The sequence below is a fragment of the Terrapene carolina genome, unplaced genomic scaffold (assembly GCF_002925995.2).
Source record: "Terrapene carolina triunguis isolate 2854851 unplaced genomic scaffold, T_m_triunguis-2.0 Scaffold234, whole genome shotgun sequence".
NCBI lineage: Eukaryota > Metazoa > Chordata > Testudines > Emydidae > Terrapene > Terrapene triunguis.
The window spans coordinates 13,234,313-13,258,756 of record NW_020664585.1 but is presented as its reverse complement, the minus strand read 5'-3'; the positions used below and the strand labels follow the sequence as shown (position 1 = coordinate 13,258,756).

Below are 24,444 nucleotides of genomic sequence, written 5' to 3'. Positions count from 1 at the left end.
GGTGCCTGGAGCCGGCCCTGTTCAAAGCCCTAATTCTTTCCCCCTCTATTAAATTACCTCTGTTCTGAAAATATACGCTTCCAATTGCATGCTCAAACCAACCTGCAGTTTTAATCTTCACATAGCAAAATTACAATTCACTCAGAATCTTCATTAAAAAGTCTGCTCTATTACTTCAATCAGAAATAAAATTTAAGGTATTTCTAAGGTATAATTTAGGGTATAATACATACTTTGGTATCCAATTGCCACAATTTCATTTAGTGTTTTATTCCAAACTATTAACAAATAGATTTCTTACCTCATCATTGATAACCTCAGATTGTTCTTCCTCTTCCTCCTCCTCAAGGTCCAAGTCATTTTGTCTAAGGTATGCTTGTAATGGAACACAGTGTTTCTTCTTAAAAGCTAAGAAGTCCATCATATTCCCTTGAAGATGTTGCAAGAAAAATAGTTCAATCAAATATTCCTTAAAAGTCTCCCTCAGAATCTCCATCTGTTTGTGGTGATGATCCAAACACTGCTTTCTCATCTGAGCAGCTTCTTGGGTGGCAGGTGGAATCTCCTCCAATTTTTTAGGTTGTTTTTTCACTCCTGTACTTACCGTAGGAGTAAGAGGAAGATTAGACAGACCCTGTGGTACAGTGGCTCGTGACGGGCTTGTAGGAGGGGGTGGTGATGTCATTCCAAAAGCAGGTGATCCTCCAACTCCAGCTAGTAATCCACCAGGAGCCCTATCAAATCCTATGGGTCTGCTCAACTGCTGCCCTTGAAGTGCTTGCTGCTGCTGCATGAGCTGTCCTTGAATAATATTGCTGATTTGCGGTGGCAAGTTAGTAGTTGTAATATGACCTGGGCTAGTCAAAGGTTGCATATTTGCTCCACTAGCTACAGGACTTTGAGGTCCAAGATGATGAATGGTGCCACCAGTCTGTGAATGAGGTTGTGAAAGCCTGCGTTCTCGTACAGTTGCAGGTGCCCCAGAAGATGGAATTTGTACCTGTGCTGTAGTTCCTTGAGCAATTTGTGCAATTCCAGATCCTTCTTGATATACAAAGTGTCCACCATTTGAAGGGCTCAGACTGATCTGTCGCACAAGCAAACTAGCATCTACAAATCCTCTAGTAGGGCTCTGGCTGCACATACCCAAGCCAGAACCCGGAGTGCCTGCCCGAACATTTGGTAGTGACTGCACTGGTACAGGACTGGGTTGTGTAGGGCTTTGAGACTGAACCTGCTGGGGTAATGGTGAAGTAACTTGAATATATGATGGAGATCCATGCTCAAACCTCCTTTGCTGAGGGCTAAACTGAAAATTTGGTGATGTGGGATTTGGTATTGGCAAAGGGGTAAGTGTTATCTGTTGGTTTCCTGATGCTACTGGTCCAACATTCTGCAGTGTGATGTTCACATTCTGCCCAGCTACCGGACTTCTACTCATTATAAATTGCTGTATTTGGTAACTGGGGGACTGTGGTGCAGATGGGCTTGCAGAAGGAGCAAATGAAGTTGCAGGGGACTGCGGTAAGTTTGTCTGCTGCTCTTCTCCCTCACTACCTGTGAAGGATCTGGACCTCTGGAGCTGACGCTGAGCATTCTGAGGACCGTTGCCATGGTGCATTTTCACCTTTTTTGTTTTTTAAAGTAAATTCTAAAGAAACACATAAAAACAGAAATTTAGTGAAGGTAAAGATTTTTTTTGGTAACTGAATGTTAGAAGATATACATCTGAGTAAGAATTTAGAAGTTTTTCTGCCTCAAAATTAGGAACACATTCTACCTTTATAGTTAATTAAAACAATAACCTTCATGCAATTATTCAAGATATGGATGGTCTGAAACACAAACACCACAAATATATTTACTATCTAAACCTCTGATACACTTCTCTAGCCAACTAAGACATTCTGGAATAACCCACAGCAAAATGGAATTACAAGTGATACGTTCCTCTTTTGACCAACCAAGCTGAGATGAAAGTTAAAAGACTGCTTTCTCCTTCCATTTGCTGTGGAATATCCACAGGTAATGTAGGCTCCATTTTTTAAACATATCTGTTTTGGCTCAATAACATTATCTAAAGTGAAAAATGTTCTGGTTTTCAAGTTATTTGGCATTCTAGTGTAGTACAATCTCACTAATGTGCACTGACAGGGAGACCGATTGCCAAAGACTGGGCACTGCAAATTAGCAAGAGAATCAAAAGAAAGCTAGTATTTTAAAAAACCTACCTTGCTCATTTATTTTGAAAACTGCAGTTCCATTTCTAATACTTCACTGCATACAAATGTGTGGGTCTATAGTATGCCATACCTCTTCACTCCCCCATTTCTTGTCATGGTTGCTGGCTATTTAAATCTAAACTCCTAGGAACAAGGAGTTGTTATATTCATTTGTCTGTCAAACACTAATCATGTATGGCAATCTACAAATCAGTGAAAATGCCTAATCAACCCTTGATAATGAGACCTCATCAGCACACCCCACTATTAACCTCCTGGCTGAAAAGCGGGAAGGGCGATTACCCTTTGAAGTATGTGCATTAGCGGTGCTCCTGTAACATGAATTACTTCAGGCAAGTGAATCCTGATTTGTTAGAACTCCTAATTTTAACAAGTTGCATGCGGCCCCACGCCCGTCCAGAAACCAAGATTTGTCTGTAGAGACCGGTCCTGGATGTCCCCGAGACTCGCAGAGCATGCGAGTGTGTGTATACACACACACACACACACACACACCCCTTCACACCGCTGCCAGTGCAAAGCGGGAGGATGCTGCTCAGCGGGGAGCCATGGGCGGGGTGAGGGTGAATTTCCCTTTACACTTAACTCCTAACGGCCACGGGAACTCCCGGTAACCCCCGTCCCCGGCGGCGGGGCAGGCTCCTGGTTCCCCCTCGCCCCTTGCGCCGCGCTGCGCGGCGGGGAGCAGAGACCAAGGCCCGCTCCGCAGCCTCCCCCCGCGCGTGGGACGGGTGCCCCGGAGTCAGGGCCCGGCCTCAGCCCCGGGCCTGCTCGGCTCTGCGGACGGAGCCGGGCGGAGGGGAGCCCGGTACCCCCCACTCCGGCCCCCCCGGCGGGGACCCACTTACCCCAGGTGCCGGGGCCGCACTTTCCATTCCCTCCTCACAGGAAGCTGGGGACCGTCACCGGGGAGGGGGGAGAACACATCCGCTACGGGCGCTGATATGAGACAAACGGCGAATTCCATTCCTGTACCGAGACGCCCTCACTGAGTATGCGCAAGGGCTCGAACCAAACCGTGGGAGCAGCAGGATTGCGCTAGGGGTAAGGGGCCGCGTAGCGGAGGTGTCCGTCCCCCCCGCCCCGGTCCCCAGCTTCCTAGGAGGAGCGAATGGAAAGTGGGTCCCCGCCGGGGGTGCCGGGCTCCCCTCGGCCCTGCTCCCTCGATATTTCAGTGTCGTTTGGTGTTCACTTTCTTGTGCTTTATGTAAATTGGTATGGCTTGCTATAAAAAAAAAAAAAAAAAGAGGGGGGAGGGAGGAGAAAGGAGGAATCCCATAGAGCATTATGGACAGACTAAATGTACCATTTGAGAAATTACCGCCTTCAGTATAGCTGTATTTAGATATACAAAAGGTCTGTTATGATTTGTTGTGATAAATCCTTTGGGAAGTGCTTACTATGCATTTGTATAGTTGTTGCCACTTTCAACAGCCAATTGCACTTAGAGAACTTCAGAATGGTAAATTAATTCCTTTTTATGGACTAGCATAATTTCCTCTTTAAAAAAAAAAAGAAAGAAAGCTGTTAAGAGCTTTCTTTGGGTAACCTTTATTTTTTGCATAGTTAATCTCATAATAGAGTATGTGGTGATAGCACAGTTGCTAAAAGTGAAGACCTAACAATCTGGTATGGAAATTCACACAAAAGAACTGTGCACCCATAAACTCTCCTAGACTTTAAGCCCTCACCAGCAATGCTGTGGAATAGCTGAGGGCCAAAAATTATACAGACAACCTGCGTTACTTCAGAATTCCAATATCCATTTCACTAGCTGTGCCATTACTTTCTAGTAGTCAGCTGCTTATGTCTAGTAGCAAGCTATAATAAAATAAATTTAAATCCTGGATTCAGAGAAGTGGAGCTGAAATTTGCACCTGGGTTGAGATTTTTTTATTCCACATTTTGATTCTGAGCAATTTTTTGGCCAAGTTAAACAGCTCAGTCGTGGGGCTCAATCCTGAGGCATGCCAACCACGGGTAGCGGCGGCAGGGCTCCGGTGAGGATTTAAAGGGCCCAGGCCGCTGCAGGGAGCCCCGGACCCTTTAAAGCACCACCAGAGCTCCGGCAGCAGGGCTCGGGCGGCGCTTTAAAGGGTCCAGGGCTCCCTGCAGTGGCTGGAGCACCGGGCCCTTTAAATCCCCTCCTGAGCCCGACTGCCAGAGCCCTGGGGCTCCAGCAGGGATTTAAATGGCCCGGAGCTCTGCGGTGGCCGGAGCCCCGGGGCCTTTACATCGCCTCTTCCAGTTGACCGCTCAGGACTCCGACATACCAGTAAGTCCTTTAAGTTACTTTCACTCCTGGACATGCACAAAGAAACAGGACAGAAAGAAAGCAATTTATATGAAAAGAAAGGACACTTTATTGTTCAACTTACACTGTTTAGGCAATATGTCAGTGTTCACTGAATTTACAGCGCTAAAGATTCATCTAAAAATTTACAGTTTGCATTTTGTTTCCATACACCTAACAGGACAGCTATTCAGTTACAGTAGATCTAACAAAAAAAGTCAGCAGTTTTCATTGTTATGCATTCCATTTAGTGCAACACTCCACTAGTAAAATGTAGTTCTGTTTAAAGAATAACTGGCTATTATTTGATATTGCTCTGGAGACAATAGCCTAGCACAATGATGAACATGTTGATTACACCTCTGTCTCTGTAATTTAGTCATTCACTGCTTTGGTACAGGATGGTCATTTTCTGTCAGCAGAAAGCATTTCATTTTAACAGACCTTTTATCTGTACATTCCAATTAATATATTTTCAATGTTGAGTACATTTTTTTTTCAGATTTCAGTAATAACTTCTCTTGCATTTATGTCTGTAAAAAAGTGCTCAGTCTTCATTTGGAAAATAAAATGTGGACAACCTGCAGATTTTATTGTCATGGTTTAGCAAACATAAAATACTGTACTTTTCTGCTTATTCTAATGTAATCTTTAGTTCAAGGTTTCATAGATGCTTTCACAGTATGAAAGTAGGTAACCTCATGTGCACTTTTACTTGCTAATTTAGGTTGAGGCTGCTGAGTTCTGTACACCTGGAGTCAGTGATTGGAGAGAGACTATTGTCAGGACCTGTTCCTCTATTGGCTTCTGGGGGATCACCTGAGCTGTAGCCATTGCTGCAGAAATCATTCAGGCGTGGTGACCAGCAGGTGGTGACTGGGACACTGCCGCAGTCTGTGACTGAGCCTGAACCTAAATTATAGATGAAGATAAGTTACTAGCTGATTGTACATTTTACACAGTCAAAAATGTGAAACAAAAGTAAGAGATGGCAGAAACTCTGGAGAAGCCTGAGACTAAGAACACGACTGGAAGTCAGGAGAATGAAATGCTATTCCCAAACTTGATACTGATTTACTGTGTGATTTTGGGCAAAATCACTTAATTTCTCAGTAATTAATTTTGCCATTTATAAAATGGGAGAAATAAGACCGGGATTCTTGGAGTTAATAAAGATAATAATATTTTGCCCTTATGTAGCACCTATCCGGGGATTTCAAAAATCACCGTACAAACATTAATTCTCAGAAAACGCCTGTGAGGTGAGTAGTGCTTTCATTTTACAGATAGGAAGATACTCGTAGAAAGATTGATTTGCTCCAGGATTACAGAACTGATCAGTGGCAGAGCTGACAGCAGAACCTTGGAAAACCCAATTTTTAAAAAATCCTTAGCAGGTCACTTAAAGAGAAGATCATCTCTAGTACCTGGCCTACCGATGAGAAAAAAAGTAGTCATGCAAAACTGTCAAAACAACACCAAAAAGCATATATCATTTGAATGAGACAGCAAGCAAAGCCGCTTACCTTTTCTACACTGTAGCTTGGCCTTGAACAATCTGGGAATGGATGGCTCTGTTGCTGAGCTACTTGATGTGTAAGTTTTGGAAACTGACGGACATGTACAGCCAATGTCTGGGCTCCTGCAAATCAGCAGTAAAATAAGGTGCAAAGGTTAGTATTTAGAATGTAACACACATTTCTTCTAAGAATATCATCAAAATGTCTAACTGTTCATATTATATTTCTATCTAACCGTATACAGTATTGTGATATAAAATTTAGTTTCAGAGAGGATTTAACAAAAATCCACTTCCAACGGCAAACAGGACATTTTTCTAGTCTTGGAAGGCACTATAGAAGTGCAAAGTATGTTTCCAGCCCCACTCCTGGCTCCAGACTCACCCCCAGTTGCGGCCCCTTTACCCCATCCATGTTCCCCTCCTCCCCCACTCCTGGTTCTGGGGGGACGCAGACACGGGTAAGGGGGGGCATTACCCTGAAAAGTTTAGGCACCACTGCTCTATTGGTTTAAAACTGGTTACATCGGTTTACCTTGCCCTGAACCTATATAAAAGAGGTTTAAATCTACTTAAGAGCTTGTCTAGATGAACAGTTAGTGTGCGGCAAGCTGGGGTGTAAAACTACAGCATACCAGTCTGTTGCACACTAAGGGCTTCTCTACACTTGAAACGCTACAGCGGCACAGCAGTTGCACTGCAGCTGTGCTGCTGTTGTGCTTCAGTGTATACATTACTGATGCCAACGGGAAGGGTTCTCCCATCAGCATAAGTAATCCACCCCACTCCCCTAGAGAGGCTGTAGCTAAACTGATGGAAAAATTCTTCCGTCAATCTAGCACTGGCTATGGCGGGGGTTAGGTCAGTTTAACTACACATCAGGGGTGTGGATTTTTCACAACTCTGAGCAACACAGCTGGGTCGACCTAACTCTTTAGTGTAGACCAGGCCTAACTCTTGGTGTGACCCTGCTGCTTATCCTATTAATGCGTGCTAGGCATTCCCTGGTTCACTTTATACACTGCTGTTTGAAATAGCAAAAGGTCAAATATACTAGGAATCATCTAGAGTGCAGGGACCATGCAGTCAGTGCACAGCAGGCTGGAGCAATATAGATTTACACACCAGCTTGCCACACACAGTTTGTATAGACATGCCTTAAGAGTGTCCATACACAATGTTACATTGATTTAATTAAACTGATTTTTTTTTAAATCACACCTTTAGTTAAACTGATGCATCTGTGTGAAAACTAGGCCTTTGTTTGATGCCTACAAGGTTCAAAAGAGACGACAGCAAACTAGATAAGGATTGGAGTTCAGATTTACACCCTAATCCTGATCTATATCTTGCCCATCATCTTCCCATTCTCCCTTCCTATCAAACATACAAGTGAAAAGCAGCCATTGTTTTTGGATGTCCTAAAAATAATTGATCCAGGTTGCCAAAATATAGCCTGAACAATGAGGTTTCTCCAATAACCTTGTTTTACAGCAATTCAGACTTCCTCCTCTCTTAATGAGCAGAAGTTGTAGGACTGTGGCTCTCAAGTAACAGTCATGCTATAGTGTGTGCAGAGGCACCCTGTTGTACTGGAAATTCTTGAAAGGAATTCTGCCTGACCCAAACACACTGCAGCAACAGTTCTGCCACCCTTTCAACAGATGCAACATGCACTCCAGTCCTTGCCTGGCTAGTTCTGATGGCTAGTTATCCTTTTCAGAGTAGCTAGATGTGTAAAGTGCCCAGTTTATATCAATAGCCTTTAAATCTGAAATATGAAGATAACTGTGTTGATGTTTAAACTGTCAACTATTTCACTGCTGATCATTTTAGCTGAACCAAACTATAGTGCTTATCCCACAGTCTTATACTTCTCTCATACTTCTGCATGTGCCAAAAGACCCAGTGGTCCTGACCCATCTAACAAAACTTCCAACTTCCCCTTTCACTGTTGTTCTACATTGTCCTCAGTTATACCTGTTGTACCCCATAGTTCAGATTTTGGCCTCAGTAAGGTTAGAGCAAACCCCGTTACACCACAATGGGATGGCACGAATGTGGTAGAGGGCACAATTTAATCTGCAGACCTTCTTACTGGATATGATGCATGACATGTAAAGAACACAGTTTAGCTCTAAAAGCTTATTGTAAGTTTGCAGGTTGTAGGTTCTAAAAAATGGACAAATCAATGAATTTCACAATGCCATTTTTAAAGAGTCATTCTTAGGGTGGGACCATAGTTGCAGAGTTTTATGCAGTTCTCATTACTCAAAAGGATGGTAGCCATATTGCTGGGATTAAGAGGGGCATAAGGGAGATAACTGATCAGTGGGGCATGCCCACCTCACCATTCATACAGCTAGCTGGCGGTGCAATTGAGACATTACAACAAGTAATGCGAGTACTGCAAGTACCGAAGCATGATTTGGATTCTTCAGGAAGGTAATCATGCCAAAACTGAAATTCACAAGAATATCTGTGGAATCAGAACACCTTTGAGAAGTATAATGGAATTGTCTGTGTGTGTTTGCATCTCTCTCTCTCTCTCTCTCTCACACACACACACACACACATTCTCAACATCATTTTTATCAGATTTAAAACATGTAAATGATATGGGCTTTAAGTAAACATACAGAGGTTTAACTGACGGACTTCTTTTTCTTGCTATCTTTTTCATTAAATCAAAGTGACTCATGTAAAGTTGCGTGTGTGCAGCATTCTGGTCTTCAGCATAGATCTGTCTGGTACAAACAGGGTGACTATTGATGTTCTGAAATAAAAATAGCATCAGATGATAAATGCCGTGAGTCACCACTGTAATATCTCAAAAATTATAGTTTACATTAAACCGGACTGACCCATTCTAATTCAATTTTTTCCCACTTGAAGATACTAAAAAGAAATAACTGCCTTGTCATTTTTGTTTTAAAATTTACCAACTAATCGGTTATTAAATAGTCACTTCTATAGTGTTTTTCACCATCAGGGAATTTGGAAATGTCAGTTAAACCTGAAAATACCATGTAATTTCCTAATTTTACAGACAGAAAACTGAGTCAAAGACATGAAGTGACTTGTATAAGGTCATTCATCAAGTCAATAAGCTCATATCTGTGGTTCATCTCTCACTCTAAGGACTCAAATGTTTTCATAATAATAGGTGTGTGCATGGTCTGTCTCTCTTTCTCTCTCATAACTCAACTTCTCTTAACTGTTAAGGTTATAATAATCATGTAATAATCACTGCATTATCTCCCTGACCTGATTGCAAAGAGGTAAATCCCTTATATTGACAAAAGAAAGTTAGAAACTTAATTTTAACTTCTTGTTTACTATATAGTGCAAAATTAAATTTAACACGTGTCTTATTTGATATCGTCAGGTATCTCTCTCTGAAAAACCACACTCATAACTAGTTTTTGCTTTCTCCTTTAGTTGACCTTCAAAATCAGTCACAAGAGAAGATATTGTTACAATATTTTAGTTTTATTTTTTGCACACTATAGTTATAGCCAATTAACAGTAATGCTTCTAAATTGCACAGACAACATTTCAGGGAGTCTCACTTATGACTCAAGTATGTGATAAAGTCTGATGATAATAATTTGAGTCCAAAGAATCACTTCCAGAAAGATACCACGACTAATCCAGGAGGCACCAATTAGAGTTGACCCAAAGAATTAATTATTTAACACTAACACTTTTGCCTCTACTCTGCATAAAAGCAAGAGCTGAGTGAAATATTTTTGGCAAATAGTAAACATTTGCCAAAAAATGCATTTGGGGGACAGGGAGCTCAAACTATTTGTGAATTCAGGTCAAATTCAGCAAACAGTTTCAGCCAAAAAAAAACTGAAAAAAATTTGGAAACATCGACATCTCATCTGGACAATGTTGATTCAACACACCATTTCAACAATACTGATTTGATTTGACATTCAAAACCTTTCATTCAGCTCAAACAAAAAAATTTTTTTGTTTTTTCATTTAGGTGAGGAAAACCAAACAAATTTAGCTTTGGTTAGAAACTAAATCTTTTTTCTGATTTTTTGGTTTGACTACCAAATATAAAATAAATTATTCGTTTAGCTCTAATGAAGACTTATTCAAACAGAATTTACTACTGTGTTGTAACTTGTTTAACTGATAAACACTAAAATCAGTCTGCTCTTCTGTATAAATTATTCTCATTTTATTCCAGGATGTCTGTTTCAATCCTCAATTAGTGACAGAGAATCAGGCTTTGGTAAAGATTGAACCACCATTGCTTGGATCAAATTTAAGTACCCAGTCGATAAGGGAAAGTTATAATCTACACCATAGTATCAAAGTTAATTCAGATTTTTTAATTTCTTCCTTAATATCAGATGTAATCACAATCATTTTGTTAATCTATATATTCTGTACTCTGTTACATCACTGTATTCTATTCAAACTAGTCAGTCAAAGTAGGCATGTAAAATTTTGTCCAGTATTAGTGGAATACATTTTGTAAATTTATTTAATGTGATATATTAAACATACTCCATATTGATTGTCTGGTGTGAGAAATGTGTATAATGCTTGCCAATAGACCATGGTATACAGAATTTTACAGCATATGCTTTCTGAATACTAGGGCAGCTTTACAATAGATCAAGAAAAATGCTGTACAGTCTACAATGAAAACTGAATAAATTGGTGCCCCTAGTGTGTTAAAGGAATGCACAATTCAATTTAAACTCACCTTTCCTTCCTCTCTTGGAATAATAACATTTTCATATCGATTTTGGCATTGTTTTGGTGAACGATAAACTTGGTTATAGGAATTAACAAGGTCACTAACAAGATCCCAATTGGGTGTGTGCACTGGTGACATAATGGCAAGATTTGAAGGACGCTCCAGTAACTGCTTCACTGCCTAGAAAAGAAGAAGGTATAAGACTCAGGATGATACTACTAATACTACAAAGTGTAAAGTAAATGTGTGTGTGTGTGTCACCAAATTAATTAGATTTCACAGATGCTGAAAATAACTTTGTAGAGAGAAAGTCAGAGAAACGTTATTTCTGGAGCCAATAAACAAACTATAGTTAAAAGCAAAAATTAAAAAACTCAAAAAGCCCAATAATGAAACAGAAGGACTTTATTACTTGTAGCAGCGCCCAGTCTTCACTAATCAGCCACTCAGGATTGTCCTGTCCAGCTGCTGCCCGTCTAGCCTCAGCAGCTTGTTTGACAACAGCAGGCAAAGGTTTTGTGAAATATGTTTGCTGTTTCAGCAGCATGGTCTTCTGCTTGTTACCCTTTCGACGCATTTTCAACATTCTTGGAGTCGCTCGGTGAAAAAGTGACCGAGGAATAGCCACCTCTCCATGACGATGTTTCTTCCTCCTACCTGCAGCTATCAGTGAAACGAGGGAATCATTTCAGTGAAAGGATGGATGGAACTTTGTTAAAGCAAAAAATGACTATAGCAGTCATCCGGCTCTACTAGAGAAGTGTTCACAATACTGTGTTTTGTATTGTAAAAAGGTGTCTACCTTCAATTTATTGTCAGCTATGAATAAATTTAATAAGACCAGTGATTTCTAACTTAACTCTTCAATCATAATAGCTTTGACTTCCTTTAATTACTACTAAACCACAGCTACTATAGTTTTTCATTTTCGTTTTTACTGTAGCTTAAATAATGTACTGAATGTGATTCTCAAGACAGGAAATAAGCCTAATTGGGGGTGGGGGCAAGAGGGAGAATGACACAGGTTTCACTGCTCAGTCACTGTTAATTTCATTCATTCATTTCTATTTCTAGTTCAGAAAATAAAGGTTAAGACTTCTAGCACCCAATTTTCAAAAGGCACTCCACCCTGTCTCTAAGTCAGCACTCAAAATCATTCACATCAATAAAAAAAAAATCTAATTTGCTTAGAGAAATGGTATACAAAACACCCTAATCTTTAGGTATGAACATATAAATGTTTTTTAAAATTTGGCCACTTGAGTTTGTGAAATTTTCCATTTTATTTACAAAGAAATAAATAAGGAAAGGCTACCAGATGGATCCATTCTGAATTGCTTACTCTCCTTCCTGGCATACAAAGGGGGCAGCTTAGACTCTGAAATTGGTGTGGAATCATACATCAGACATGTAACAGCATCAATGTAGACGTTATTGTGATCTGGAGGCAGAGTAAGGGGAGTCCAAATCTGAAAAAAAACACAGATTATATGTCGTCATGAATAGTTAACTAACTGCAGATAGGTTTATTTCCTCTTCAAAAAAAAAAATTACTGACTTACTGGCATTCTTTCTATTTGCCCATCTGGGTCTTCATAGACATATTCCTGTACAGGAAAGATACAACTCTTAATGATACCAATGATACCAGTGAAGAGATCCCAACATATACAAACAAGCAGCTAACAATGAATAGGTATATTTACAATAACTATAGTAAATAGTTACAATTACTCCAAAATTAAATATAAGTGCATTAATGAAGCAGATCAGCTTCAAGGTGCAGCACACTATCACTCCCAGCCGCATCAGTGCTTTCATTTCCTCCTCCTTCTCCTCTGCCCTCCTCTCAAGCCTCATTCCTAATCAATCTTGACCTCCCACTTTTTGCTTAGGATTGCCAACAATGCCAGATGTCAAGACAAATCAGCCTATGGACTTTCTTGTTTTTTCCCCAAACAGAAACCATCAATTCTACAAAATTAGGAAAGATTAGGGTCACTTCTGTGGACAAGTATCAGGGGGTAGCCGTGTTGTTTTTGTAGATACAGACTAACAAGGAGTCTGGTGGCACCTTAAAGACTAACAGATTTATTTGGGCATAAACTTTCGTGGGTAAAAACCTCACTTCAGATGGATGCATCTGAAGAAGTGAGGTTTTTACCCACGAAAGCTTATGCCCAAATAAATCTGTTAGTCTTTAAGGTGCCACCAGACTCCTTGTTGTTTCTGTGGACAAGACTACAAACTAGAGTTACAGGGTACAAGGTGGGAGCCAGTGTAATAGGTACCACCAACTCACTCTTAAATGCACACTGATCATCACAAAAACATAATTTCATGAAAGGCGAGAACTAAGGTTACTTTGAAATTACCATGTTATAGGCATCTTGCCTAGTGTAGGTTAGGAGCTCTTCCTCCTCCTCCCACTGCATTTCATCTTCCTTTTCCTTCAGCTTCTTGATATGATTGAGTTCCCACTCTCTGTTTGCAGTTTTCGACTCCTTTTAACAGGGAAATCCAGTAAAATTAAATTAAGCCTTACAGCATTGCAATCTCAGAAAGTAACTGCCTAGCTTTTCACAAAAAATTAAATGATATTTAGAAGTGGATTGCCACATATGTGGATATGATAATTAGGAATGGATGCATTTATTGACATGACAACATAGTGGTACAAAGAGTTTACTAAGATCAACCTGCATTCTCATGGAGTAAGACAGGAAATGCCAGGACACAGAAACAAACCTACCACTCCATCCATAGACACAAAACGTATTTTAGCAAGGGATAAATGCTCACTAAGTCTTTTTCGTCCTTATTCTTTTTTTTTTTTTAATGTAATGTTAAGCATAACCATTTTAAACAAAGCTTCAGTGACAAGAGTTCCAATAGTATTTTTCTAAATTTATTTATTTAGTGTGTGCATTGTCGTCTAGCCAATGGCATCTTCAGTGGCATGATGAGGTTCTTCTAGGCCATTGCTGAACCTAGTCAGCAGGCATTCCTTGACAATGTGCGTCATCGTCTGTATTGCGCCGCAGCTGCACAAAGGGCTGTCACGAAAGCCTCAGCGATACTGGTTACCATTTTTCTAATAGTATATTGCCAGTAGTGAAATGTATTTCCTTACCTCATTGACTTTCTGCTTTCCCTGATCACTGTAGTCATGAAATAATTCCAAGTAATTCAAAGCATACTTTTCAATTGGCGTCAGCTGTTTAGGAAAACACATTTTCAAATACTGCTACTTATTTAGGTTTATAATTAAAATACAAACCTATTTTACCAGTTATTTAGGAAAAAGAGCATTCTTTATTTCTGACGCACAAAAAAGTAGCATGGTCTGATGGTCAGAACATAGGCCTGAGGGCCAAAAATTCCCAAGTTCTAATCCTAGCTCTGTTACTGACTCACAGTATGGCCGGGGATAGGCCAGAATGTCTTGGTCTCCATTTTGCCATCTGAAAAAGGAAGAGAATACCACCTGTACACTGTAAAGAAGCCTTAATTGCTTTCCAGTAAGCAGGATATTCCCCTGTGCAGAGACTAAACAGAGCTGTCCGTAGAGTGACAGGGATGGGAAACGAAGGTCCAATCAGACTAAGGAAATAGAGGAAACTCTAAAAATAGCTAACTTGATCATTAGGAAGAGGATAGAGGGTTGCACATACATCTGGGAAAGTGCTGGGGTTGCTTTCTGGTTATGTAAAACCATTTACTTTTACCCCAGAGCACTCACTGTCTCAAGAGAAAACTTGCTGACTGAAAAGTTTATGTTGATGACCCAATAGATAGTCTGAGCTAGTTATGCCAATCACCCAAGGCTTTGCAATTAATTGCTGTTTAGATTCATAGATTCATAGATTCATAGATTCTAGGACTGGAAGGGACCTCGAGAGGTCATCGAGTCCAGTCCCCTGCCCGCATGGCAGGACCAAATACTGTCTAGACCATCCCTGATAGACATTTATCTAACCTACTCTTAAATATCTCCAGAGATGGAGATTCCACAACCTCCCTAGGCAATTTATTCCAGTGTTTAACCACCCTGACAGTTAGGAACTTTTTCCTAATGTCCAACCTAGACCTCCCTTGCTGCAGTTTAAGCCCATTGCTTCTTGTTCTATCCTTAGAGGCTAAGGTGAACAAGTTTTCTCCCTCCTCCTTATGACACCCTTTTAGATACCTGAAAACTGCTATCATGTCCCCTCTCAGTCTTCTCTTTTCCAAACTAAACAAACCCAATTCTTTCAGCCTTGCTTCATAGGTCATGTTCTCAAGACCTTTAATCATTCTTGTTGCTCTTCTCTGGACCCTTTCCAATTTCTCCACATCTTTCTTGAAATGCGGTGCCCAGAACTGGACACAATACTCCAGCTGAGGCCTAACCAGAGCAGAGTAGAGCGGAAGAATGACTTCTCGTGTCTTGCTCACAACACACCTGTTAATACATCCCAGAATCACGTTTGCTTTTTTTGCAACAGCATCACACTGTTGACTCATATTTAGCTTGTGGTCCACTATAACCCCTAGATCCCTTTCTGCCGTACTCCTTCCTAGACAGTCTCTTCCCATTCTGTATGTGTGAAACTGATTTTTTCTTCCTAAGTGGAGCACTTTGCATTTGTCTTTGTTAAACTTCATCCTGTTTAACTCAGACCATTTCTCCAATTTGTCCAGATCATTTTGAATTATGACCCTGTCCTCCAAAGCAGTTGCAATCCCTCCCAGTTTGGTATCATCCGCAAACTTAATAATCGTACTTTCTATACCAATATCTAAGTCGTTAATGAAGATATTGAACAGAGCCGGTCCCAAAACAGACCCCTGCGGAACCCCACTCGTTATGCCTTTCCAGCAGGATTGGGAACCATTAATAACAACTCTCTGAGTACGGTTATCCAGCCAGTTATGCACCCACCTTATAGTAGCCCCATCTAAATTGTATTTGCCTAGTTTGTCAATAAGAATATCATGCGAGACCGTATCAAATGCCTTACTAAAGTCTAGGTATACCACATCCACAGCTTCTCCCTTATCCACAAGACTCGTTATCCTATCGAAGAAAGCTATCAGATTGGTTTGACATGATTTGTTCTTTACAAATCCATGCTGGCTGTTCCCTATCACCTTACCACCTTCCAAGTGTTTGCAGATGATTTCCTTAATTACTTGCTCCATTATCTTCCCTGGCACAGAAGTTAAACTAACTGGTCTGTAGTTTCCTGGGTTGTTTTTATTTCCCTTTTTATAGATGGGCACTATATTTGCCCTTTTCCAGTCTTCTGGAATCTCTCCCGTCTCCCATGATTTTCCAAAGATAATAGCTAGAGGCTCAGATACCTCCTCTATTAGCTCCTTGAGTATTCTAGGATGCATTTCATCAGGCCCTGGTGACTTGCAGGCATCTAACTTTTCTAAGTGATTTTTAACTTGTTCTTTTTTTATTTTATCTGCTAAACCTACCCCCTTCCCATTAGCATTCACTATGTTAGGCATTCCTTCAGACTTCTCGGTGAAGACCGAAACAAAGAAGTCATTAAGCATCTCTGCCATTTCCACGTTTCCTGTTACTGTTTCTCCCTCTTCACTAAGCAGTGGGCCTACCCTGTCTTTGGTCTTCCTCTTGCTTCTAATGTATTGATAAAAAGTCTTCTTGTTCCCCTTTATTCCCTTAGCTAGTTTGAGCTCATTTTGTGCCTTTGCCTTTCTAATCTTGCCCCTGCATTCCTGTGTTGTTTGCCTATATTCATCCTTTGTAATCTGTCCTAGTTTCCATTTTTTATATGACTCCTTTTTATTTTTTAGATCATGCAAGATCTCGTGGTTAAGCCAAGGTGGTCTTTTGCCACATTTTCTATCTTTCCTAACCAGCGGAATAGCTTGCTTTTGGGCCCTTAATAGTGTCCCTTTGAAAAACTGCCAGCTCTCCTCAGTTGTTTTTCCCCTCAGTCTTGATTCCCATGGGACCTTACCTACCAGCTCTCTGAGCTTACCAAAATCCGCCTTCCTGAAATCCATTGTCTCTATTTTGCTGTTCTCCCTTCTACCCTTCCTTAGAATTGCAAACTCTATGATTTCATGATCACTTTCACCCAAGCTGCTTTCTACTTTCAAATTCTCAACGAGTTCCTCCCTATTTGTTAAAATCAAGTCTAGAACAGCTTCACCCCTAGTAGCTTTTTCAACCTTCTGAAATAAAAAGTTGTCTGCAATGCAGTCCAAGAATTTGTTGGATAGTCTGTGCCCCGCTGTGTTATTTTCCCAACATATATCCGGATAGTTGAAGTCCCCCATCACCACCAAATCTTGGGCTTTGGATGATTTTGTTAGTTGTTTAAAAAAAGCCTCATCCACCTCATCCACCTGGTTAGGTGGCCTGTAGTAGACTCCTAGCATGACATCACCCTTGTTTTTTACCCCTTTTAGCCTAACCCAGAGACTCTCAACACTTCCGTCTCCTATGTCCATCTCTACCTCAGTCCAAGTGTGTACATTTTTAATATATAAGGCAACACCTCCTCCCTTTTTCCCCTGTCTATCCTTCCTGAGCAAGCTGTATCCATCCAGTTTGTACAGAAGACAGTTTGATGCCAGTGAGGTGATGTTGGGATACTTCAATAAAATTGTGTTTCATTACCACACAGGAAGTTATTTTCAAATGTTTCCAAAGGTTAGACATAAAAATAAGAGACATAATTCTACCAGATCCATAATGTCATCCAATTCCTTTAACTGTGACGGAGCCTTAATACTTCTTGGACAGCGTAACTCTGAAGTTACTTCAGTTCTTGACTCAATTCTTGCCTCTTGTGCATATTTTCCAAGGTCCTCTTTTCTCTGTTCAACGCTAAGAGCCTTTTGAAAATATTAAAAACATTATAAGAAAAAATACAGTGTGTGATTGTAATAAAAAGTTACATTGGAATTGGACTTTACTCTCAATTTTAGAAAAGTAAACACACTTATGAGAATCTTAGCTGAATATAAAGCCATTTTTCATTTGATTCAATGAACAAAGCTAGGAATAGGGCAATAGCACAACTGTGGAAATAAAGAACCGGTGATGTGCACAAACAATCATGGTAGTTTTCTCATCATTGACCTCTCTTTATTTTCTTTATTACCTCAGATTTCAAAAATCACCACACAATTTTTTAGCAGAAGTGCTAAAATTAAACAAAATGAGAACACATGATTTGCCCTCATCCATCAAAGAAAAAAAATGTCTATGATGGTTAGAGCTTTTACTTCAACTAAGAATTGGGATCAGATTTTAGTAATACAAATCTATGGCATGCTACAGAATGAACAGTTACAAAGCTTTATTCTCTGGAGTGCTCGCTGTAATCATTTAGTTCATTCTTTAAATTTAATCTCACAAGGATTACAAATAGCTCTGTGTGTGTAACACTCAGGCATGTATCATTATAGTATTTAAATGATGATTTTGTTTTGTTGACCAAAATCTTTTCTAGGTGTGATCCATGTGGAATTTATATCCCAAGTTTTGTTTTGAGTTTCAGGCAAAAACTTCAGCCCAAATCACTGACTTTCATATGATTTCAGGTTACAGCCCTGCAAAACCCACTGAATTTATATGGTTTTGATGCCAAAACAATAAAACCTTTGCTTCACCCCAAAACTCTGCCACAGTTCACCCCAAAGAAGAATCTAAACAAGCTTTTCAGCAAATCTGGGCAGAATCTGTATGCACGTGAATGATGCCAAGACATCACACTGATCCCTGAGCGACTATGTCTAAATTAAACTTTTTTCATTCTTGATACAATATATACAAAAGTTAAAATATTGGGGTACAAGTAACCTGTCTAAAAACAAAAAAACACTTCAGTGGAAATGAAGTCAGGCCATTAGTATTTCTGTTCCTCTTTCTTACCTCTGCAAAAAGTCGTGCAACTTTGGGCGAGATGGTTTCTGCCAGGGAAGGTTTCTCAGAAAGAACCACAAACTCCCCAGCTTTGACTCTGAAATCAAGGTCCTCTAACGAAGAATGGACTTCAAATAACTCCTGAGCAGTTTGCTGAAAGTCAAAAAGGTGTTTTGGATTCCCAATTATAATTAGAAAATTTGAAATGGCTGATTTTATCTTAAATCCACATTCTTGGTTCTTTCAGTAAACAGTCTGTCCGTGAAGGGAGAATTATAATTGCATTACCTATTACCTATGAAAATTCTTAACACATAATACAAGATGATCTTAAGGTCATTAAGTTCTCAACTTGACCTGTCTTGACAATGGTATCATATGACAGATCTTGCCTTATGGAATGCAGAGGACATACAAGTTACCCTATTTCTTTCTACAGCCCATCTTGTCCACAGTCGAAATAGGTGAGCCCCTTTAAATGGGAGTCATTGCTGAAACAACTTATTTTTCATTTAACCTAACAGTGTACTACCAGGAAATTAATTTTTAAAAAATCACTCCACACAAATCTGAAAAATTCTTCTGGATGAAATTTAACTTTAAATGTAAAGAAATGTTTCTACATTCATTTCATAGTTACTAAGTGCTACAGAACAATCGATGTAGCTTTTAAACTAGCCTTGTAAAATCATCATGAAAATTTCCTATGCGGGCACAAAATGTACTGTTACAATAATAGTTTAATGTTACATGCTTATGAAAGAAATTACTAGCCCTAGGCAAAAGGCTGCTCTTTAAGACAGCAATGCTGCAAGGTGTTGAGCACTCTGACACCAATCCAGTAAGTCTCTCAAATATGCACTTAACTTTAATTTTTATGCATCTTCAATAGTACTACTCACATGCTTAAACATTTTGAAGTACCTGTGTTAAAAACGTCAGAGGATAGTTATTTCCCTGAGCAGCTACTTCTTTAATCAAACATTTAGTGCCATTTTTCAACAGCATCTCTTCTACGGAATTACCACTTACAAGCCTGTGGAACAAAACACCCAGTAAATACAGCAACATTAAAAGCATGTTCTTCTGAAATTAAGCATTTTACAGCTAACTTTCTTTATATTATAGCAGTGTCTAGCAGCACAAATTTAGTTCAGGGCCTGTTATGCATTTTTATTAGAGACCCTGATTTTTTCAAGCAAAACTTCAAAGTTCTTTTACAAGTTCAAATATCACTTTCAAAACACAGTTATTTTCAAAATACAGGACAAAGTTTGGAATAAAAAAAGCAACTTTATGTAAAAATAACTTCAAAGCATAAAGATGCTTGCAATGCATATCCCCAGTATGAAAAGTCCACAATCTATACCTCCTGTTGATCTCCCTCAATAGCTTCAAACATTTAGAAGGGCAACTGTCAGACTACAACTACTGTATGTGGCACTTCATAGAAGGTAAGCAAGTGTCCATATGCTTAACCCTCTGTTCAGGAATTAGCAGAGTCACCTAAGAGAAGCCCTCCATCACTAGTAGTGTCAGGGGAGATGGCTGCTCTCTATAAATACATCAGAGGGATAAATACAAGAAAGAAAGAAAGGAGTTATTTAAGATAAAGGCCAACGTTGGCACAAGAACAAATGGATATAAACTGGCTATCCGCTAGTTTAGGCTTGAAATTAGATGAAGGTTTCAAACCATCAGAGGAGTGAAGTTTTGGAACAACTTCTGTAACTTGAAGTCTTTAAATCAAGATTTGAGAACTTCACAAACTCAGCCAGAGGTCATGGGCCTATTACAGGAGTGGGTGGGTGAGGTTCTGTAATGTGCAGAAGGTCAGACTAGATTATCATGATGATCCCTTCTTGTGGTAAGTCTATGAATCTGTGAGACTAGAGCCTCATGATCACCAACACCTGTTGGTCAATGGTTTCAAAAGCTAACAATAGACTTCAATCAGCAAGGACATTTATTGTCCATCATCATCAAGAGATTGTCAGGCATATTAACCGTAACAGTCAGAACAGAATACTGAGAAATATAGATGATTTAGAATATGAGAACAGAAAAATGGAAGAGGAAGACAGAGATATAATGATGGAAAAGAACAAGGTTTTAAGTAGTCTTAAGGGGGCAAAAAGTCTTCAGATGGAGAATATCCCAACATCAGAATGCAAATGTTTTATAGTGGAACTGATTTTAATGGAAGCAGAGTTCGGCCAACATTGAGCACTTTTGAAAACCCCACCCCAAAGCCATTGCTAGGAGCACTTCAGCCAGTCTAAGTATTTTTCCCCATTTCAGTTTTACAGCAGCTACACTGGCTTCTAAATACTAGTGTCACCTGTATATGTGGATGTCTTTGTTTCTCCCAATTGTATCACACCATTCCTGAGCTTTTGCATGCATCAGTGGATCTAAATCAGTGTCACAGAACACAATAGTGTTTGCCTCTATGTGACTGCCACCCATGGAAGGACTGTGGGAGGAAAGAATGGCACAGAAGATTCGCTTATCTCTGTTGAATCTTTTTATCAGCTCCTAAATGGGAAAGAGTTATAGTTACAACTCCAAATTGTTGTACATGAAATCTTTGAACTACATTTTACTACATCTTAAGAACAAGAAGATCTTAAAGTGCTAACTTTATTATTTATTTCTGTGATCTAGGTCAAAGGTGTTAACAAAAAGACTGTGAATGTTTTATAAATTGACACAAATAAATAATCCTAAATTTAATTTAGGTACTATTCTGAAATGTTTTAGAATCAGGCTTTAGTTGACCAATCTAAATACTACAGCTCTATGCAGTCATTCCATTTATCCTCCATAGAACACATCACAAATATCTTCTTTTGTTGTTACATTATGCATACTTTCTTCTTGATTTCTCTTTTTACTTGCTAAATTAAATTCCCTCCCCGGTCCTGTGCAGATTGCTATGCTGCTTTAAGGCAAAATATTTTTCTTGATGTTTTACACTGTATCTGGCTTAAAGCACAGTGATATATATGAGATGAAAAATGAGAAAGAAGAACTATGTTATGGAGGTTAATGTTTGCTCAAATTGTAGGCCCCAAAGGAAATGCAGAGTCCTACTGGGGAGGGATATGAGCATATTTTTAATTTATCCTCAGGCAATGCCAGGGCACTATACAGGCAAAAAAGCCCCTGGAGTAAGGCTGAGGAAAAGCCAACAAACTTAAAAACACTCACCGTGCATTTACAGACGGTATAATCACAAGCATTAAGTCACGAATATTATTAAAACATAAGAGCTACTGTTCATCTGGGATAAAATGATTTAAGGCTCTCTACAAGAAATCATCATGAAGCAGGACAACTCAGGATATGCGGTCTTGGCAACTTCCTCTCTTCCTTGAGACCTAGCAATTTAATTGATCTGTTTTTACAAAATGTGTTTTCTGTGCTACTACCACTTAGTTGTTCTAGCCAAATACATAATAGGCCTATGGCACTGCCAAATAGGAAGACTTAATTTAAAAAAAAAACAACAGAGTGCTGTCGTATAAATCTCCACTTGGGCTTTCTTCCTCCAGTTATATGAATTAGTAATAAACAGATGTTAAGAGGCCTCTCTCACCAGATATTGCTCATAGTTGACATTTTCATCAATTCTTATGTAGGTGAGAAAACGGACATTTAAGAACAGCTCCAGTATATCTAACATTAGAATCATCTGTGTGAGAATCAGCACACGGTGTCCTTTAGATTTCAACTTCTGAAGCAAGACAGCAAGAGCTTCCAATTTGCCTGTTTTTGAAAGAGAATAATATAAAGGTTTGCATGCAGCAGTCAAGTGTCAGAGAAAGGAGGTCTGTATAATATTGCCACCCATTCTCCTTTACCTGAATCAAACTGCACCAGTCGGCGATCAGGGAACTGTAGTAAGCGTGGAGTTGTAATCTGTTGTAGCTGATGTAAATAGGGAGCTGCCTGCTCTTTAAGATTCTGCTTGAAAATTTTCATTCCATGCCTATATGAAAGGGGAGGATTTCCGACACGCAAATATGCGGGAGCAGCAACTGCGGCCGGCAGTACACAGAGAGTGCTGTAAAATGAAGCAAAACTTTAATATAGCCTGAGCTGCTAAAAAATCCGCAGTCTTTATGGAACACTGAGCTAAATATTCAAAACCAGTATTATAATATTAAGTGTCTGCCAGCATAATACCTCATCCAATCATCTTCCTCATATTTAATAACTATTAAACCTCACGTGTGCTTTTCTGACTATGACATAATTTTTTATATTCTTGTTCCCAGGGTGTCTTATATACAGTAGTAATTGATCATTCTGCAACCCATCCTCTTAAGTGTAGGTTGAATCAGTGATTTTACCTGCTGCATTGAGAAAGTGAGAGAATGAGATTATGGGTTGGAGAGTGGAAAAAGGCACTTGAAAGTGAATGGATGGATAAAAGCTTTATGTCATGCCATGGAGAACCAAGGACTCCTTGGTGTACCTACCTCTACAGATGAACGTGGGGTAAGAGAAATCCTAACTAACCAGATACACACTATTCCTCTCCCCTTTTTATTTCCTCTTTAGTTTATCTTTTACTCATCTATATTTGTTGTTCAGTATGGACCCTAGATTTAACTTTTAAAAAAAAAAAAAAGAGTCAGAAATGTCTGAATGGTTTTTTTTGTGGATTTAAAAAAGAAACAACGTAAAATGTTTAATATTTGTAGATAACCTGGGATTACCACGCAATTTACAACCACAGTACCTTCTTACCTGCCAGGATACAAAATGTAGACACAGCCTGGGAGAACAATTAAACATGAGGGAAACAAAAAATAGTGCAGGAAACTTGATGTAACAGATTTACTTTCTTTAGCAAAAAGAATAGTTTTCATGATTCTGCAGTTGTAATATACATATTTTACAGAAGGGAAAGCTTTGTGGTAAAGTTTGTGTAAGACAAATGTAAATAAGTCTATTAATAGGACAGCTGAGAGGAATGCCTTCAGAAAATCCCAGATTTTACTACCAGATAAAATATAGATTTGTCAGTTTTATATTAAACTACTATTACCTATTAATATAATCCTTTAGGGATTCCTGTCGCTGATCCGATGTCAGGATCAGGGCTTGCAGTGGATCATTTTGGCCTCCTGAGGCACTTGAAGAAAGGCAACAGTTCACAAAACCAGCCCACCTCCATTTGTTGTCCCTGGTAGAACTCTGCTGAGGAATCTTTTTTTCACCAATCAAAGAGCAAATTCCTAATAAGTCTCTGCCATACAATGGGACTCTGGAACAACGTCGCTCATTTCCAGAAAATATTCTGTCCAGGCGCTCTTTTAGGTGCTTGTTCCTTTCCTCAAACGCTGTCTTTTATAATGAAATTCTGTTATTGATATACTTTGACTAGATATATCTTACGTAAACAAAAGAACACACAAACATAAGTTGTGGAAGAGAAACTTTATCTTAAGTGTGAATTCCAATAATGAAAGTGTGGGAAGATTAGGTAACAAACAAAATGCAGTAAAGAATTGTACAAGTATGATGAAAATGTAGATATTGGGATAGGACATTTTAAAGCAATCAACAAATTAGCTTTCCCATGTCATGCCTGCTGTTGGAAACTTTTCCTCTATCTTACACAATATGTAGGAAGTATATTCTGCATGCTTTGTTAACATACTGTTCTACTTGGTATGTACGTATGTACGCACGCACACACACACGCGCACACACACACACACACACACACACACACACACACACACACACACACAC

At 39.4% G+C, this 24,444-nt stretch overlaps 2 protein-coding genes and 1 non-coding gene across 15 annotated transcripts in view; all 3 read right to left on the bottom strand.

The window, feature by feature from the left end:
• LOC112119582 (E1A-binding protein p400-like) overlaps nucleotides 1-3,136 on the bottom strand; it is a 65,867-nt gene extending 62,731 nt beyond the window's left edge. For all 5 annotated transcript variants that reach the window (XM_026656944.1, XM_026656946.1, XM_026656945.1 and 2 more), the window contains exons 1-2: nucleotides 3,092-3,136; nucleotides 302-1,651 (exon numbers count right to left, since the gene is read on the bottom strand). In XM_026656944.1, the coding sequence (XP_026512729.1) occupies nucleotides 302-1,621 (1,320 nt within the window). In that variant the 5' untranslated portion in view covers nucleotides 1,622-1,651; nucleotides 3,092-3,136. The remainder of the gene's footprint in view (nucleotides 1-301; nucleotides 1,652-3,091) is intronic.
• Nucleotides 3,137-5,177: 2,041 nt separating this feature from the next.
• Nucleotides 5,178-24,444, bottom strand: part of LOC112119578 (E1A-binding protein p400-like) — a 48,660-nt gene continuing 29,393 nt past the window's right edge. For 5 of the 9 annotated variants that reach the window (XM_026656950.2, XM_026656948.2, XM_026656953.2 and 2 more), the window contains exons 20-35: nucleotides 23,735-24,033; nucleotides 22,542-22,744; nucleotides 22,277-22,446; nucleotides 21,017-21,213; nucleotides 19,600-19,711; nucleotides 18,685-18,828; nucleotides 17,490-17,645; nucleotides 13,915-13,998; nucleotides 13,157-13,285; nucleotides 12,344-12,388; nucleotides 12,097-12,250; nucleotides 11,194-11,444; nucleotides 10,788-10,961; nucleotides 8,695-8,831; nucleotides 6,063-6,178; nucleotides 5,178-5,448 (exon numbers count right to left, since the gene is read on the bottom strand). In XM_026656950.2, the coding sequence (XP_026512735.1) occupies nucleotides 5,255-5,448; nucleotides 6,063-6,178; nucleotides 8,695-8,831; nucleotides 10,788-10,961; nucleotides 11,194-11,444; nucleotides 12,097-12,250; nucleotides 12,344-12,388; nucleotides 13,157-13,285; nucleotides 13,915-13,998; nucleotides 17,490-17,645; nucleotides 18,685-18,828; nucleotides 19,600-19,711; nucleotides 21,017-21,213; nucleotides 22,277-22,446; nucleotides 22,542-22,744; nucleotides 23,735-24,033 (2,565 nt within the window). In that variant the 3' untranslated portion in view covers nucleotides 5,178-5,254. Of the gene's footprint in view, nucleotides 5,449-6,062; nucleotides 6,179-8,694; nucleotides 8,832-10,787; nucleotides 10,962-11,193; nucleotides 11,445-12,096; nucleotides 12,251-12,343; nucleotides 12,389-13,156; nucleotides 13,286-13,914; nucleotides 13,999-17,489; nucleotides 17,646-18,684; nucleotides 18,829-19,599; nucleotides 19,712-21,016; nucleotides 21,214-22,276; nucleotides 22,447-22,541; nucleotides 22,745-23,734; nucleotides 24,034-24,444 lie in introns of those variants that run through there. The other 4 variants (XM_026656952.2, XM_026656951.2, XM_026656954.2 and 1 more) reach the window with 4 other exon arrangements.
• Nucleotides 21,726-21,863, bottom strand: LOC112119589. The gene has a single exon (XR_002909125.2). It is a non-coding gene; the product is annotated as a small nucleolar RNA SNORA49 (small nucleolar RNA).